The 16,978-nt window shown below is 42.3% G+C and overlaps 2 protein-coding genes across 2 annotated transcripts in view; one reads left to right on the top strand and one right to left on the bottom strand.

Moving 5' to 3' along the window:
* Window positions 1–515: 515 nt before the first annotated feature.
* On the top strand, window positions 516–1,609 carry id1 (inhibitor of DNA binding 1, HLH protein). The gene is made up of 2 exons (XM_027176285.2): window positions 516–945; window positions 1,042–1,609. Exons 1-2 carry the CDS (start codon window positions 598–600, stop codon window positions 1,075–1,077), a joined length of 384 nt encoding a protein of 127 aa, XP_027032086.1. The 5' UTR covers window positions 516–597; the 3' UTR covers window positions 1,078–1,609.
* Window positions 1,610–3,290: 1,681 nt separating this feature from the next.
* Window positions 3,291–16,978, bottom strand: part of ncoa3 (nuclear receptor coactivator 3) — a 33,111-nt gene continuing 19,423 nt past the window's right edge. The window contains exons 2-24 of the mRNA XM_047807770.1: window positions 16,664–16,741; window positions 16,369–16,417; window positions 14,275–14,379; window positions 14,012–14,172; window positions 13,338–13,438; window positions 13,066–13,240; window positions 12,780–12,965; window positions 12,341–12,427; window positions 12,060–12,203; window positions 11,665–11,812; window positions 10,691–11,259; window positions 9,601–10,592; window positions 8,934–9,051; window positions 8,624–8,782; window positions 8,293–8,523; window positions 8,007–8,115; window positions 7,502–7,673; window positions 6,867–7,235; window positions 6,442–6,603; window positions 6,032–6,248; window positions 5,688–5,865; window positions 5,193–5,382; window positions 3,291–4,975 (exon numbers count right to left, since the gene is read on the bottom strand). Of these exons, the coding sequence (XP_047663726.1) occupies window positions 4,967–4,975; window positions 5,193–5,382; window positions 5,688–5,865; window positions 6,032–6,248; window positions 6,442–6,603; window positions 6,867–7,235; window positions 7,502–7,673; window positions 8,007–8,115; window positions 8,293–8,523; window positions 8,624–8,782; window positions 8,934–9,051; window positions 9,601–10,592; window positions 10,691–11,259; window positions 11,665–11,812; window positions 12,060–12,203; window positions 12,341–12,427; window positions 12,780–12,965; window positions 13,066–13,240; window positions 13,338–13,438; window positions 14,012–14,172; window positions 14,275–14,360 (4,563 nt within the window). The 5' untranslated portion in view covers window positions 14,361–14,379; window positions 16,369–16,417; window positions 16,664–16,741 and the 3' untranslated portion in view covers window positions 3,291–4,966. The remainder of the gene's footprint in view (window positions 4,976–5,192; window positions 5,383–5,687; window positions 5,866–6,031; window positions 6,249–6,441; window positions 6,604–6,866; window positions 7,236–7,501; window positions 7,674–8,006; window positions 8,116–8,292; window positions 8,524–8,623; window positions 8,783–8,933; window positions 9,052–9,600; window positions 10,593–10,690; window positions 11,260–11,664; window positions 11,813–12,059; window positions 12,204–12,340; window positions 12,428–12,779; window positions 12,966–13,065; window positions 13,241–13,337; window positions 13,439–14,011; window positions 14,173–14,274; window positions 14,380–16,368; window positions 16,418–16,663; window positions 16,742–16,978) is intronic.

Raw genomic sequence — 16,978 nt, forward strand, 5'->3', positions numbered from 1 at the left:
TAAGTGTCTTGGAATTTGCCACAATATGTAGGATGGTTTTGTGTGAAATTGTTCATCCTTTTGTGATAAAGGACTCTGTCTGTTAGAGAGATAGACGAGAGAGAGAGAGAGCGAGAGAGCGAGAGAGAGAAGATGAGAGAGAGGAGAAAAGGAAAGGGGAATACTCTAATCTCCCTCTCTCTCTGTTCTCTCTCTTCTCCCCCTTCTCTCTCTCTCTCTCTCTCTCTCTCTCTCTCTCTCTCTCTCTCTCTCTCTCTCTCTCCCCACCTGCAGATTCCTTTGCCCACGGACAGCTGGATTTCCACACATCATGCGTAAAAGACACACATTTGTTTCCATTTGTAACACCATTTCCCCCTCCCCAAATCTTGTTGATTGTAATCTCGATAAGCAAAGCCGCTCTCTGATTGGTCAGATGAGGTGTAGCGTTGACTTTTCTATTGGCCCGCTGCTCAAAACATGCGCGTTGTAGCCACGCCCCGACGCGCTGGAACAGAATAAAACGCGCGCTGTGTCGCGTAAAGCGGCATGTGACGAACTGTCAGCTCAGAAGCAACTCTTTCTCTCTTCATCGAAAGGACTAACCAAACAGCGAAAATGAAAGTTGTGGGATCTACATGCGCCCTGAAGAGCAAGGTCGGCGGGGACGAGGTGGTCCGCTGCCTATCGGATCAGAGCCTGAGCATCTCCAAGTGCAAGCTGCCGCTGCTGGATGAGCACATGAGCGTCTTCCTGCAGGACATGAACAGCTGCTACAGCAAGCTCAAGGAGCTGGTGCCCACGCTGCCTGCCAACAAAAAGGCTAGCAAAGTGGAGATCCTCCAGCATGTCATTGACTACATCTGGGATCTTCAAGTGGAGCTGAACGAGCCAGGAAAGAAAAGCTCATCTCCGCGCAGTCCCCTCACTACTCTTAACGCAGAGCTTGCCAGCATCTCTGTCGAGGTAAATATACATGAGATATAACATAGGACTTAAAAACTGGCAAACTGAAGGAAGAAAGCGAGCAAAGTGTCTAACCTTAAGTGTCTTTCCTTACAGAATGGCTGCTCTGATGACAGAATTGCCTGCCGTTAAGAAAGAAGACTCACCAGACAACTCACGTATCCATTGGTGCAAGTGAGAGCATCATGACCAAGAAAGAACAAGACCTGCAGTTTCACCTTGAACTGTTTGTGGTGTTTGGTGATTCACCAGGTGTACAGCAGACTGGGGTCACATCTAGGAGGACGTTCCTCCGGCAAATCCAATCTGAATTATGTGGTGGTGATGATGATGATGATGATCGATTCTTCATACTTCACATGGGGTGCAACTTCAGCACAGATGGCTGTCTGCTGTGGAATCCACGGCACCGTTACCAACACGCAGCCCTGCCCATCAGTTTCTTATTGTTGCTGTATTATTTTGTATTCTGTAGAGTTTCTCTCCAATGCTTTTTTATACGATCACACCTTTAAAAAAGTTTTATAGTGTTTTTATAAAGCGTCGATTTCTCAGATTGCTGAGCAAAAATGAATGTATTGTATATTACAATGAACGTCTTATTGTGTTTTTTACAATGTATATCTGATGTTTTTTTTTATTAAAACAAGATAAAAAAAACCTTTTCTGGCTCATAGCTTGTTCTGTGTGTGTGTGTGTGTGTGTGTGGAAGGGGGGGGGATTTCTTATGCGTAATAAGGTGGAACACGTATAGACACTGATTCTTCATCCATCAAATGGCTAAAAACGAGTTATTAAAAAAAATCACTCACATACTAAATATACTCATATAACCGTGTACAGACACGTGTAAAAAAATAATCGAAATCAAGGAAGGAGAGACAGTAAGACATAATCATGCACCATGATCAGAAATGGTCCAATATAGAGGACACCGAATCTGGGTAGGCAGGAGAGAGAGAGAAAAAAAGGAACTGAATGGTTAATTTATTGCTATTTACACGTAGATTAAAGGCTTATTTTCACACATGACAGTGATCATTTCAGTGTAATTGGTTAATCCTTTTGCTTTCACCAGTTCATTTTAAAGGTTTTTTTTGTTTAGTCCAGGAGCTAAAGGGTTAAATGTGTTTCAGAGCGCAAAAGAGGATCGTTCTAAGATTTATTCGGTCTCCTCGGTGCAGTGTTTTCCCTCATTTCCCTGCACAGCTGCACGCCTCGCCAGTGTGTGTGTGTGTGTGTGTGTGTGTGTGTGTGTGTGTGTGTGTGATTGTGTGATAGCTGTGTGCCAAGCGCACGGAGTGAGGGAGGGGGAGCGCGCAGACTGAGCGGCGCCTCGGCGCACCTGGGGAGCTTCAGGTTAAAGCGCGCCACATTCCAGCGCGCACAGCTGATTGAAACATTAACAAACAGTAAAATCCACAAGAGCCCCGCGGCCGCAGATGCGCCAGGAAGACGGCCAAAAGGAGCTCTCAAACCCCTCTGGACACTTTCTCACACACGACTACAGCGGAACGTTTAATAAGAAAACCGAAACAAGGCTAAAATGTAAATAAAAGTGCTATACATATATAATATGTTGGCCTTTTTGTTTATTATTATTCTTGCACCAGACGCACAGAGACAACACATTTGGCACGTCCAGAAATTCACGTGTGTTTCCTAAACAAAGTAGTTTTATTCACTATGCATATACTCTATAGACAATGAATAAATAAAAATAAATAAGTTAAACCCTAAAGTTCATTCATTCAGCTTTTCATTCTACGTTAAATACTTTGAGTAGGTTTTTACATGAACCATCATGGGTTCCATCGGAACCTTTAATTATCCAACCACATTCAACAAATAGAATAGTGAAAAAATCATTAAAACGTATTCTTTTAAAGGGTTTTCGAATGTTTATTGAGTAATTAAGGGTTCTACTCAGAACTCCTTATGATTGGGGAAACACTTTTGTAAGTTTTGACAGAGAAATTTTATTGGTTCTTCTTGAGGGACAACTTAAGAACCCCTTAGGGATCGACAATTTCTAAGAAGTAATTTCTGCTGGATTTTTTTTTCTAAGGAAACCCTTCAACGTTCTACTTAAGAAAAACTAGATTAGTTCCCAATCAATTAGGGTACCAAGAAGAACCAGATCAGAATGTTACACATCCTTAAACCCCCCCCCCCCAAGATATGTAATCATATTCAATTCTGATAAGCTGAGCCTCATGTTTGAATGACAAAATAACCCTAACCCCAAACTTTAGTACAGAAAATCCCTCTTTGCTTGTTTTTTGCGCCACTGTGTGGCCAAAACCAGGATCGAAATTAAAATGTCAAACGTTCCAGTCAATAAATCATGTTTAAATATAAATTTTATTTACAACAATATCAACAACAAGGAAAAGAATAAATTGTATTGCGATTTACATCCGGTAAAACATCAGCTTATTCGCTCCCTTGTCCACATAAATTAATCAGACCCTTGCCCAAAACTCAAAACATTCTGATTTCTTATTTCCAAATATATTTCATGATGATCCAACATATTCTACTTTAAAATAAAAGAGACAAATTGATTTCTTTCTTAAAGATTTTAAGAATGCTTGGACAGAAAAGACTGATATGTTAACGGTTTGTTTGTTATATCTTGTAAAAAAAAAAAAAATGCTCTATGAACTGGCCTTGAAAACAAAGTATTACATTGGTTGGGTACAGCATGTAGTACAAAATCATAATAAACTTATATGATATGTACCTTGCACTCTGTTGATTCACACACAAAAAAAGACTACTGGTAAGGTTAAAATTTCAGCAAAGCAATGAAACATCTATATCTTTGGATTGTGCAATTTTTTAAAGGTAGATTTATAAAGTCCCAGCGCTTAAAAGTGAAACCATCGATGATAGTAACAGCTAGCTCACAGAGAAAGGCTGAGCAAATAATCGTCTTTGTCCATAAAATGTACAGATAAAAACACAAACAAAAACCGTTATGTCCTCTTAATGTAACTGCTTGATCCGGTAGGATTTATCCATTTAATTTCCAAAGAAAGAAAGTGCCCTCCCAAAACAAATGTCTATCATCACTGCAATACTGTAAAGAAAACAAGGCTAGATCAGAAAAGATAAAAATCTTTTAAAAATGTTTTCCCTTTGAGAAAGTTAAAATAGAATTAACACCCAAAGCAATATTGACCTAAAATATAATATGCTGGACCTTAACATGGGCCAAATCTGTGCAAAAATGTACAGTATATAATAAGGGCACATATGATACATTTGGAGCGTACAGCATGTACAAGTCTGTTCTTATTCACATATAAAACAAAAAGCCCAGTTAATACTGCAGTACCTTTTGCTCTGTTAATTTAATGGTGCACCATTTTAACATATATGGCATAAAGTAGAGGTTTATTGCTCGTAGCTGCATATAGTGGGGAACTGGAGCAGTCTGTCCTGAAAGCAAGGTATTGTTACCGAGAAGGTTGTTTCTGCACAGAGAGTCTTTAAATAAGGCTAGAACGAGCAAGACATATTGCAGATATTCTTTTCCTTATTTGCCTTGTGATAAAGTGCATCCCCACCCAGCACCAGGGCAGTTCCACAGCAAGAGAAAACCACCCTCTGGTGGTGAAGTACAGCATTACACACACGCACGCACGCACGCACGCACGCGCACACACGCGCACACACGCGCACGCACGCACACACACACACACACACACACACACACACACACACACACACACACACACACACACACACACACACACACACACACACACAGTCAGAGAGAGAGAGAGACAGCTTCACAAAAGAGCATGAGTTTGGCTGCAGACGGACAGAGCGTTGCACTCAAATACTATTCTAGGGGCATACACAAATGCACAGTGATGTGGACAATTCCTCTGTCTCATGTCCAGCTTGTCCAGCTGGAGCTAGACGATGTTGCATGTCTGCGGTCAGGGTTTTCTCAGGGTTCGACATGACTCTGCTCAACTTTACTCTCTTGTTGAAACGGTGTTCTGCTTCAGTATTTCTACAAAACCAATACGAAACACAATTTTGTTTAACAACACGAAGGTGTCATCTATTATTATTTTTGCCTGTTTTGAACATTAGCTTCTACATTTTAATACTATGGGCAATTATGAAAAATAAACTCATCAAACTCTTTTTCTCACTGAAAGCAGGAGAGCAAAAACTTTTAATACTAAACAACTAAAAGGCTACTAATGCACACTGTTACTATGTACCTGGTCAGGACCCAGTGGCATGCGACCCATGCCCATGGGGTTCATGCCCATCTGCCCTTGCATAGGCATCATCTGCCCTGGCCCGTTCACTCCTCCCTGCATGGCTCCATTTATCATCATGCCCCCATACTGCGCTGGTGCCCCCTGCTGGGAGAATTGCTGCTGCTGCTGTTGTTGCTGAGGGTATGAACTGAAACGAAACAAAACAAAACAAATAAGTCAGGCAGGAAATTGATTCGAAGAGCTATCGAACAGTACTAGCATGAATTAAAAAATAATTGTTTAGCAGTGTTTACTTAAAGTATTTGAGAAAATACTGCCATTTCAGAAGAGAATTAAGATCTTTAGATTAAAATGCAATTCTATTCTGCTATTATTATTATTACAGTTATTAATACTATTACTACTCATCATCAACAATCTAATGCAACAGAAAATAAAAAACAAACCTGCAGCACACAAAATATGGCTACTTTGTTAGATTTTGCTACTCACTTGTTCATGGGCATGCCAGCTTGTGCCCATCCCTTCATATCTGCTGACTGGTACATGGGGCCACTCTGAGGGTGCTGTTGCATCATGGGATTCTGTGGGCCTCCCATACGTCCAGCCATCATATTAGGAGGGCTGTTACCGGTGCCCATGAACGAGGGGTCACCCTGCTGGCCCATAGCTGTAATCGCACCACAGAAGAGTTCATCAGTGTACACAGTACAAAAGCATATCAACATCATTAGGTCTTCCCGCCAATTAAATTAGGTGTGTAACTATCATAAACCAAGTGTTCTGATTTTTTTTCTTTTTTGTAATTGCTCCAACAAGACTGGATGCTAACCCACCGTAGTTTCCTCCATAGTTAAATGGCTGTTGACCAGGCTGGTTCATAGGTGTTCCTCCCATGGGGTTGTCCATGCCAGAGGGAGCAGTGACATTAGGAGGCGGGCTGAAGCCTCCAGCTGCAGCCTGCTGCTGCATCATCATCATCATCCTCTGCCTTCTCATCTGGGTCAGCTCTCGATTTCGCTGAGCCATCATTTGAGCGTTCAGAAAACTCGGCTATAAGAGAAATTAAAAGAAAGAAAGAGAGAGCAATAAAGCTTTCAGTCTGTCACATTAAGAATTACTTCCATTTCAAGTCCACCTAAAGGACCATTAAAAACATATTTAACATATTAAATCTAAACGTTTTTGGCTATGCCACTAGATGTGTTTCAATGTGAATGTGTTTGGTGGGTGAGCAGTGAGATACCTGTCCTCCCATGCCAGGCTGCATGCCAGGTTGCATGCCAGGTTGCATACCAGGCTGCATGCCAGGTTGCATGCCAGGCTGCATGCCAGGCCTCAGGCCAGGATTTGCCACTGGTGCATTCTCCATTTTAATCGCCAAACCCTGTCTGTTCTGGTTCATAAACTGTAAATGAACAATAGTTGGAGTCACTCAGGTATAATTCAAACTAAAACAGACCACCAGTTTTTTTTTTGTTTTTTTTAAGTGTTTCTAAGTTTGAAAACTGTGGAGTACTATGCTGATGCTAAAAGGGGCTTGGCTGTGTCATAACTGGTACAAGTCTAAATATTATTGCTAATAAATAAGAACAATGAATACAATTTGTTGAATACAGTGAAAACAGTTGTCTCTGTTTTCATTGGACGTACAATATCTCTGACTCTCACCTGCTGTCCTTGAAGCCTCTGCTGTAGATGCAGTCGGAGCGGCTGCTTAGCATTCACCATGCGTGGACGCATCATGGCAGCACGTGGGTTCATGCCCACCATCCCACCCATCTGCTGCATCATTGGGTTAAATCCTGGTCCTGGATGACTCTGCATAGGACCCGGACCTGGGCCGGTACCAGGACCGGGACCAGGAGCTTGACCAGGAGCAGGACCATGTCCGGGTCCATACCCTCCCTGAATGCCCACTGATGGTGGACCAGGATAACCTGGTCCATACATGACCTTATGATCCATACTCATGGATGAATCAGGAGATGGACCTGGGAAAGCATCTGTAGGAGTTGCCGGGTGATCGGTGCTTTGGCCCTGTGAGAAGAGTAGATTGTACTTGAGTTACATTGAATATACATGATAAGAAGGATCAATTGTCAACAGTGTCAGAGTTCAAATGGTACATTTCAAACAAAGTACATTCCAAAAGTGTAAAGTACAGCTGTGTGCATGTTATGGTGTATAACATGTCATGTGATAAGTTGAGACACTGCCTATTCACTTCGTTATGCATCAAGTGACAAAAATCTATCTATGTTAAATGCATCCAGATATGTAGTCATTACAATATCTTCTCAGACCTGGCCGACGAGGTCTGGGATCCCAAGAGCTCGATCGATCTCCACCAAGCCGAGGTTGTCGGTGTTGTTAAGGAGGGAGTCGAGCTGGTCGAGCAGAGCTCGCTCGTCACTTTGCCCTTCAGTGGTGGATGGAGGAGCAAGCAGATCGTCCAAGGGGTTGTTGAATGGCAAGCTGAACACACGAACACGAAACAAACACAAAACTCAATATAAGTGAAATTTACATATTTACTTTATGTATATATATATATATCCATGAGAGAAAGACCACTTAAGCAGAAAGAAGTAGAAAGGTATTACAATTACAGTAGAGACAAAAATAAAATCTAGAAATCAGTTCAGTTCATTCTTAGACAAATTGCGAAATACCATGGCGAGCAGCATAGATACGGACGTTGGTGTAGACTGAAAATTTTTTCGTGGAAAGTCATTTAAAATTTCACAGTACATGCTACAGTAGACCAGTAATCCAGACTAATGCAGTAACTACTAATAAAAACTTCACCTGTTTGCATTAGGGGGTCCGTCTATACTTATGCCACAGTCAGGCCATGATGGAGACTGAGGAGGATGTGGCTGCCCTCTGAAAGTGTTCATCCCCATCTCATTTTGACCTGTGTGTGGGGACACAGACACACACCCATAAATACTCAAGATAACTCTTCCCAAACATTAATGGATTAAGTTGATTTTGAGGTTAACAAATAAGTGATTCATTCAAAAGTCTTAATGATTATATTTTCTAGTGCACATATGTTTATATATGTAAATGTCATAATGTAATAACTTACCCATATCCATTAATTGCTGCTGTAGCATAGATCTGGGTGTTGGTACACTGTTTGACCGGTTCATCATGGAACCTCCCATCATTCCCTTGGGATTTGGATCCATGCCTGGACAACCCATCCCTGGGTGCCCGTTAGACCCCCCTGGACTGGCCCCAGAGCCTGGTATCCTCCAATCACCTGAACCCATCATAGGTGGCATCTGGTTCATGCCCATTTGCCTGTTAAGACCTCCTGTGGAAAAAGCGAGTGAACAGGAGATAATGGTTAAACACGTTCACTAAGCAAAATATTAGACATCAAAATACTGTCAACGTGGTATATTGCTTCTCACCCATGCCTATGTGGCTGTCCAAGCTTTCTTGTTTAATGAGAGAGGTGGGGGCACTTCTCCTGCCCGTCCCTCTTGCACCACTAAAAGGTTTACTGTCCACAGACATTGCTCTCTGGAAGGGCACTCGAGGCCCTGGGCCCATCCCTGCACCCTCACGGTCTATACGGGGAAAGAAATTTATATAAACATGTTGGGTTATATCATTTACTATTAAATACTACAAGCGTCTTCGGATCTTCCAGCATAATTAACATTTTTTGAGGTAAACTGTTGTACACAGTGTTACTGCAGAACCAAGATTAGTTCTTACCATGCGTAGTGTTGTTGGGTCCATTCCCTTTCTTATTTTCTCCGTCTGTGCTTCCGGAATCAGTAAACATCCCGGAAGCAGGTTTTAAACCTCCTAGAATGCTCTGCAGACTTTGCAACTGGAATTACAGAAACATTTGATTTATCTGTATACAATATACACAAATCAGTAATTGCACTAAATATACAATTAAGAGGAATGTATCAGGACAGGGATCATGGGGGGGGGGGGGGGGGACAAAAAACAAAAGATTTATGGGAATCGGTTTTTACTCTCACATCCAACCACTCGCACTTGTTTGTATGAATCGTGTAGGGTCAAGTTTTACTTTTATTTTCAGTTTCATTGATATGGCAGTGCTTTGGATGTGTCAGTGTGCTGGCACGGTTTACTGCTTCTAATGTAAACTGGGCTGTATATCATACATTCATTCATCTTCAGAAAGTGCTTTATCCTGGTCAGGATGCTATGGTTTACATGATTATTTCTTTATATCTAGTAAAGTAGAACCACCCAGGTTCATTAAAAACATTGAGTAACAAATAAAAATATCTGTGAGGGTGGGTGAGATGGGTCAAAATTCTAACCGGAATAAAAGTGGGACAGATCTCATTAAAAGTTAGCAACGTTCTAAAAACAATCTAAGCCATCACTCATTCTCACATACCTCATCAGGCGGCTCGGTTTTGATCTGGCGTTCCTGGCTGATGGAGTCCGTAGTTGCAACACCTACTGTGTTAACCCCACGACCCTCTAGCTCATCTAGCCCTGGTTTGCTCTCAATTCCAGTATCTTTGGTATCATCCTTGTTCAGAAGATAATGGAGCAGAGCATTTGTTTTCTTTGGACTGTGCTGCTCTTGCTTGACCTCCAACCCTAAGCCTTCTGGGCCCTGTTGTTCCGAACCAAGGGTAATCTTCCCTGTGGCCTCAGCGGTGATGCGCGCAACCTCGTCTGGCGTGTTGCCGTTTTGCAGGAGCTTGTGGAGAATCTTGTGCTTCTCCTGCAGCGTATGACCGGCGAGATGGCTACTCATACAGCCTGTAGATGACACGCATCCTGATCCATGCTGCAATGTGTTACCGCCTGATAAAGCAGATGATGATGATGAAGATACACCTGTGGAAGACGGGCTCGTCATACTAACTCCGGCCTCTTTTGAGTCAGCACCAATGGGAGTGGAAGCACGTCCAGGAGGGGGTGCGCCGGTTCCTCCTCCCAAGGCAAGATCTTCCGGTGGAGATGTAAGCAGCTGGAGTAACTTCTTATGGCCCTTGCCTTCTGGACCCTTCCGCTGGATATCAGCTCCAGTCTGGCCATCTTTGTTGCACTGACTATCTGGCTTATCTGTCGAGGTATCTGATGTATTCACATGTTGCTGGTCCGTTCCTGTGTTAGGAGTATTAGCAGGGCTTTTCGTTTCGCCCGTATTAGGCCCTTTATTGGCGCCAGACAAGTTTGGTTGACCAGGCTGAGTGGAGTTGATGCTGGGGGAATGGTCTGATTTGTGTGAAGGCGAAGTGAGAGTGGAGGGGAGGGAAGAGCCTACTCCCTCACTGATGGCCTGTAGGGCATTTAAGGAGCTGCTTGAAAAAGTGCTGCCACCAGAGGGGCCACTACTGCCAGACATTCCAACAGGCCCCATAGGAGAGTGCATACCTGCCAAAGACACATAATAATGCAAAAATCATAAGAAAATATATTAGAGAAAAGCACAATTTGTTTATTTACTCCTGTAGGTAATAGTAGGTTCATACCTCCTGGAGAGAAGGGGCTGGCTCCCATCTTTGGGCTTCCTCGTATCCGTGGAGAGCCCATGATGTTCTGTTGAGATGGGTTCATACCTGGGCTACCATGGGATGGACTGGTCATGCCCAGCCCATACCCTCCACTATGGAACTGCTGTGGGTGCTGATTCATTCCAGGATGCCCCATCTGATTCATTTGACTCATAGGGTTAAGCTGATTCATGGGGTTCAGCTGGTGCATCTGGTTCATTGATCCCATTTGATTCATCTGATTAATAGGATTCATCTGACTCATTTGATTCATCTGGTTCATTGCATTCATCTGGTTTACCTGGTTCATGGAATTCATCTGGTTCATTTGATTCATCTGGTGCATCTGATTCATTCTGTTCCCAGGGCCATACATGGGGCCTCCTCTAGGACCCATATGCCCTGAGTCATTCATGCCGTAGCCTCTGGTATTGCCCATGCCCATCTGCCCACCAGGAGTCATGTTCATTTGGGAATTATGGTTGGCACCACCCAGTCCCTGGGAACGCATTACACCTCCCTGGTTTGGCCTGAAAACATTCTGTTCTCTAAAAGAGAAGGAAAAATTGTGAGTGAGACCAGAAAAGGGTCTCAATATGGGAAGAACCTAACATCTAACACCTATAAATCAATGCTGATCCGAATAAATTTGTACACCATCTATAATACGTCCAAGCGAGTTAAGTGCATATTCAAGACGTACCCTAAAGAATGGGATCAATGGACAATACACTAATGGAGGCACTAATAAAGTTGCTGGCAAATAAATGGGCACAAGAGATTTTAACAGTAATCGTGTAAAAGGAAAGTAAATACTGAAGCCATGAGCTTCTCTAATATAGGAATGAAAGTAAAGTACACTGATGCCTATACTTAAGGAATAAGTGAGGGTAAGGCAATAAAGTGCTTGAAGTCACCCAAACAATAAGAGGGAAGGAATAAAGCTTGCAAACCTCTGCAGTAGGTGAGTGGAGAGGTAGCTGTGAGGATCGTTGGTATTTGGGTTTCGGCAGAGCTCGCTGCGTGTCTGTGCAGTTACTGGAGTCCCATCAGAAAGGGAAAAGTGGTACAGTGGAGTCTCTGCTCGACCACGTATGCAAGCTAGAAAGAGGAATTGAGAGAATTATTCAAGATACCCAGAGAACACCGTTATGTTACAAGGCTTTATTAACCTCGAGAATAACGGCTACCTCGTAACTACACTTCTACCATGCAAAACATGTGTGAGATAATTATGGAAAACATCTACTGAATGCTTTTATGGTATTTCCTTTGTCATAATGTTAAGACTTGTGTGTAAATGTCATTCTTGCACTCCAAAGTGAGGTTCTTACAGATGTGGACTTACCCTCCTGGTAGTGTCGTTTACAGGACCAGGGCTGACCTTCACTGTGATGCAGGAACATCTGCAAACACCTGCGCACCAGATCCTCCCAACCAGGACGCATAGTGGTGTGTAATGTGCTTTGATGCTCAATTTCAATCAGCTTACCTGTTATAAAAATAAACACACACAGATTTAGAAGCAAAGCCATAACTTGATACACACACCAATAATCCATAAGAATCCACGATGATACTGCACTTTAAATTATAAATGAATTACGAAAAAAGACCAGACGTGTTCACCTGAGAGCTCGTGTCTGGTGATGAACCTCTCCGTGCACTCCACTGTGGTCACTCTCCGTGCCACACAGATCATACAAGACTGCAGATCTGCACACATGACATGGATATTTAAGCACTTTTTGCTCTTTTGCTCCAAAGTCTCTTTACAGTACAGAGAATCATGAAAACGCAAATGCTACAGGACCAGAACAGTTTCTTTCTCCTTTACAAATTTCACTGAACACAATGAGTGGGTGCACACCCTGGATGAGACATCAGTTCATTACAGCCCAGCACCCAAACACCCCAACCATACACACACACAGAAATTCATTAAGTGTACGATTTCTATTGTATTAGCAGAGACAATTATTTAACGTCAAATGTGGTCATTTGTATAGTCGTGATATTGCGCGAGTCCTTTGGTTTGTGTGTAGGTGTGTGTGAAGATGAACCACACCTTCACCCTCCTCCATCATGGCTTTAGGTTGGGTAAGAGCGAAACATTGCATGGTCTCATAACGTGGCCTTCCTGATCCGTCCTCTGCGCCGGGGCCTCCATGCCCGAACTTCACCAGCATCCGACAGTTAAAGGTGTGGCTTTTCTGACGAGAAGAATCTCCTGTCCACGAAACACCATTTGCTCCTAAAAACACACACATATTTCAGCATGGAACATGTCAGACTTCAGTATGGAAATTTCAAATCTGAAATTATATAAAAGAGGTTAATGGAAAGGTGTGTACCACTGGCTTTGGGCAGGTTCTTCTGCAGCTCCTCACGGTCCTCCTGATGCAGGATGTTATAGACACTGGTGTTGATCAGCTCCTCCTGCTTGTACTGTAGATACTGAGTCACGTTGTCAGACACAAACACGATGTTTCCCTCTCGGTTCACCACAAATAGGAAGCCATCCAACGCCTGAAATCCAAGTAGAGAGGAAAGGTTGAGGCAAAAAAGGACATAGAATGCAAAAAGTGGATCAAATAAAAGCCAAGGTTTCAGTGATCTTGCTAACCTGCAACAACAGAGGTCCCAGATGGTCCTTGTCGATAACCCCCTGACCCGTAGAGGACACGTCTGCCTTTTGGACATCATCATCGCCACACGAACCCTTTCCTGCAAAGAATCGGTAACAAATAACAACAAACAGGGTCAAGGAGCTGGTCATATCAACACAGGGTGAAAAGACATTTTTCAAATGTTCACAAAAGCAACGCTGTGCTATTATATTTATTTTTAATCCGCACACTACTTTTACAGCACAAACAGCTTTAGCACAAAGATTTTTTTTTCTTTTTTGGTCCCACTAACTTCACAAATGCTTGTAGTTTAAATATTGTCCTTTAAACAATTATGCTGTCATGTTGTCTTCAAGAATGACTGAATTGGAATTGAATTGTTATTCTTAATGTTACATTTTATTTATTACAAGTTGTTTACCCAATGTTAAGAAGCAATTTCCCAAAAAAAAAAAAAAAAAAAAAAATCATCATTGTAACGGCTATGAACCTCTCACTTTGAAAGAAAACGAACAGGTCGGAATTGAAATACATTTGTTGCATCGAGATGGTGGTGTAAAACCACCACCAGATGGCAGCACATTACAAATACACCTTTAGCTGTCAGTCGTTTTTAACAATAAGTAATGAAAATGCATAGTGATATAAAGCTGCAGCAGTTTTGTCATACCTTGCTCTTTAATCTGACGTATCTGGCGTACTGTCTCTTTAAGGATGGCGCATTTGTCCGGTTTGACGTTAAAGTTATCTATGTCGCTGAGGTTCGCTGAGATGAGTTCAGCGAGCTCCTCGATGTACTTACACTCTTGTTCTCTCCGACGCTTATCACACCTGGATAAAGACATATATGTGAATTCAAAATCTGTAAAGATGTGTAATATTTCAGCTCATCTTCATAAATTCTGACACAAATACACACACAAATACACTTACCCAAGTCCTGGTGTGTCACAAGTGGAGAGTTTCCGTTTCCGGTCGTAGCCCAATGACTCCAAAGAGTTCTCCCCTGGTCCACTCATCTTCAACACATATCAGCACCTACAAGCACACACACACACACACACACACACACACACACACACACACACACACACACACACACACACACACACTTAATTGTGCATATGGAATGTAAACAATCAACAGAATTAGCTCAGATTTAAGAAATCTAGGAAAAGATCTAAGCACTGTTTGTGTTTGTGTGTGTGAGTGTGTGTGAGAAATAAAGAAAGAAAGAGAGGGAGAGAGAGAGAATGAGAATCAAGCAGCATATTTCTAAGTGTTCCCACATTTAGTTGAAAGTAAGGAATGTTCCAGCTGAGGGAGACAGCGAGCGAGTGAGCGTGTATGCATATATGCTGATGATGACTGAGTGAAGCAGGGCCCCAGGAGAAATGGGTCATCACTCGTTCAGTGTGTGTGTGTGTGTGTGTGTGTGTGTGTGTGTGTGTGTGTGTGTGTGTGTGTGTGTTGCTCTGCAGTACAGACTCACAGAGGGTCAATACTCTTCCTCCGGAAGCCAGAGCCCAGTGTGGATTCTCATAATGAGGCAAAGTCGAAAAGATCGATATGATTTAAAAGGCAGTTTCATATAAAAAAAATAATAAATAAAAATTAAAATAAAAAAAAAAGATCTTATGTGAAACGTGTGTATTTCAGGAGTACAAAAAAATCCCGATTTTCCGTGCTCAGAAAAGCATCCAGAGTGAAGCGTTTATTCTGTTACTCAGCTCTACAAAGGACTGCAAGATTACCACAGTGTCATATTACACGTACACACTCGCCCTATTCTGTTGTTTACTACCGTTCTTGTCACACACCTCCCTCTTACTCCCTCCCTCCCTCCCTCCCTCTCACTACTGCACACAGTACTCCCTCTTCTCTTTCTCTCTCACCTGCACATCTTCACTTCCCACTGCAGAATCTTTCTGACAACAGCTAATTCTCGTTCTCTGTACAGTCCTCAATTTCCTCTGCGTTAGAACAAACCGCCTCACGGAATTACGTTTTAATAAATACGCCTAATATTTAGCCACATTTTTAGTTATCTGATACAAGACTATTATACAAAGAGTTCCTAAACACTTCATTTACTTAACACATACTGTACGCCGAACTGGAATTCAGCCTGTATTACAGATGCCAGATTCTGGAAGTTACAATAAAAAAAAATTAAGCTACTTATCAGTGATGAGGAAGCATTATTCTGGGTAAATAAACATGCTGAATCTGAAACCTTTTTCTTAAAGAATAAAATTTTGCCCAAATGACAAAATTGCTTGCTTGAGAAAGCAATTTTTTGCTGTTTTATCAGCTTTTGTAGTCCATCTACTGTTTCATTAATATTCAAATAGTAAATAATGCTAGTTGTTTATGAAGGTAGTATCTAGTAGTGTGTGTGTGTGTGTGTGTGTGTGTGTGTGTGTGTGTATGTACACATGTTTTTACATCTTGATAGGAACAAGGACAGAGTTGTTGGGACATTTGGTTTAGGGACAAGGTTTGATTACTGACAAAGCTCATGGTAAGAGTCAGGTGCATAATAAGCTGTTAATAATTATGTCAACTAAACATCCACACAAGGACAGTATAACAAACATATATGTGCGTGTGTGTGCGTTTGGTTAGCATGGCCTTTCCTCATGATTGACCCCTCTCAGAGTTCAGCGGAAAACTCTGAGAACAGGCCATCAGGTCACACTCTCTTCCCCTTGGCCTCCTACACATACACACAGACGCACACCCACCCTTCCCCTTCCCTTCCACACAAACAGAGCCACGAATTCCTCCATGAGCTCATCATCCTCGAGTCGAACTACGGGACTAAACATTGACTTTATGCAACTTACTGCAGTGCCTGCCCAGACATGTGAAACACAGCAACACACACTTTATATCAGACAACAACCTCGTGGTCGTCCTCGTCCCCCATCCCCCATTCTCTTTCTCTCTATCTTTCCCTGCATTCTGTCTCCTGATCCATCCCTTTTCATCCCGTTCCCTGCCCCCTCCTCCTTTTTTCCTCACCTTTGCAGCAGTGGAGAATGATGACATCCACTCCGTTCCACCTCACATCCTGCAAAACACACGCCAAGAGTCACTGGATGGATGAAATTTCAGCAAGAACACCAGGATAAAGTCTTTTCAACCCAATTACAAGTGCAATTCAGAGCTCATTTCAGATCCCATGCTCAAATGATCAATAAAGAATTAGTGTTATATAATATAACCTGTTTCTAGAGAAGCTTTGCTGATCCCAGATCAGCACTAGAATCATTTCAGGGATTACTGAGTTTAGAGGAAGCATCACACTTTCACTTACCTTTGAGTGCCAATGTAGAAACTCTGATTAAAGACCTATTCACAGAGGGCATCTACAGCTTCAGCAAGGCCACCACCGCTACAGACAGAAGGAAAAAAGACAAGAGAAAGAAAGATGCATGACACCACTGTGATCAATAACTCAATGAGTAATTCTCTCACTGATCAGATCAGTTTCTGTTTCTTGACATGTTCAGATAGAATTGAACCTTTTCTTAAATCTATTTTAAAAGATATATCATTCTAATCAAATTGTACAAAAAAAAATCCTAGGAACATCTCGGTGCTCTTCCTCTCCGGTGCAAAGCTAGACTGG

Source organism: Tachysurus fulvidraco, chromosome 2 (assembly GCF_022655615.1).
Source record: "Tachysurus fulvidraco isolate hzauxx_2018 chromosome 2, HZAU_PFXX_2.0, whole genome shotgun sequence".
In the NCBI taxonomy this organism is placed as follows: Eukaryota; Metazoa; Chordata; class Actinopteri; order Siluriformes; family Bagridae; genus Tachysurus; species Tachysurus fulvidraco.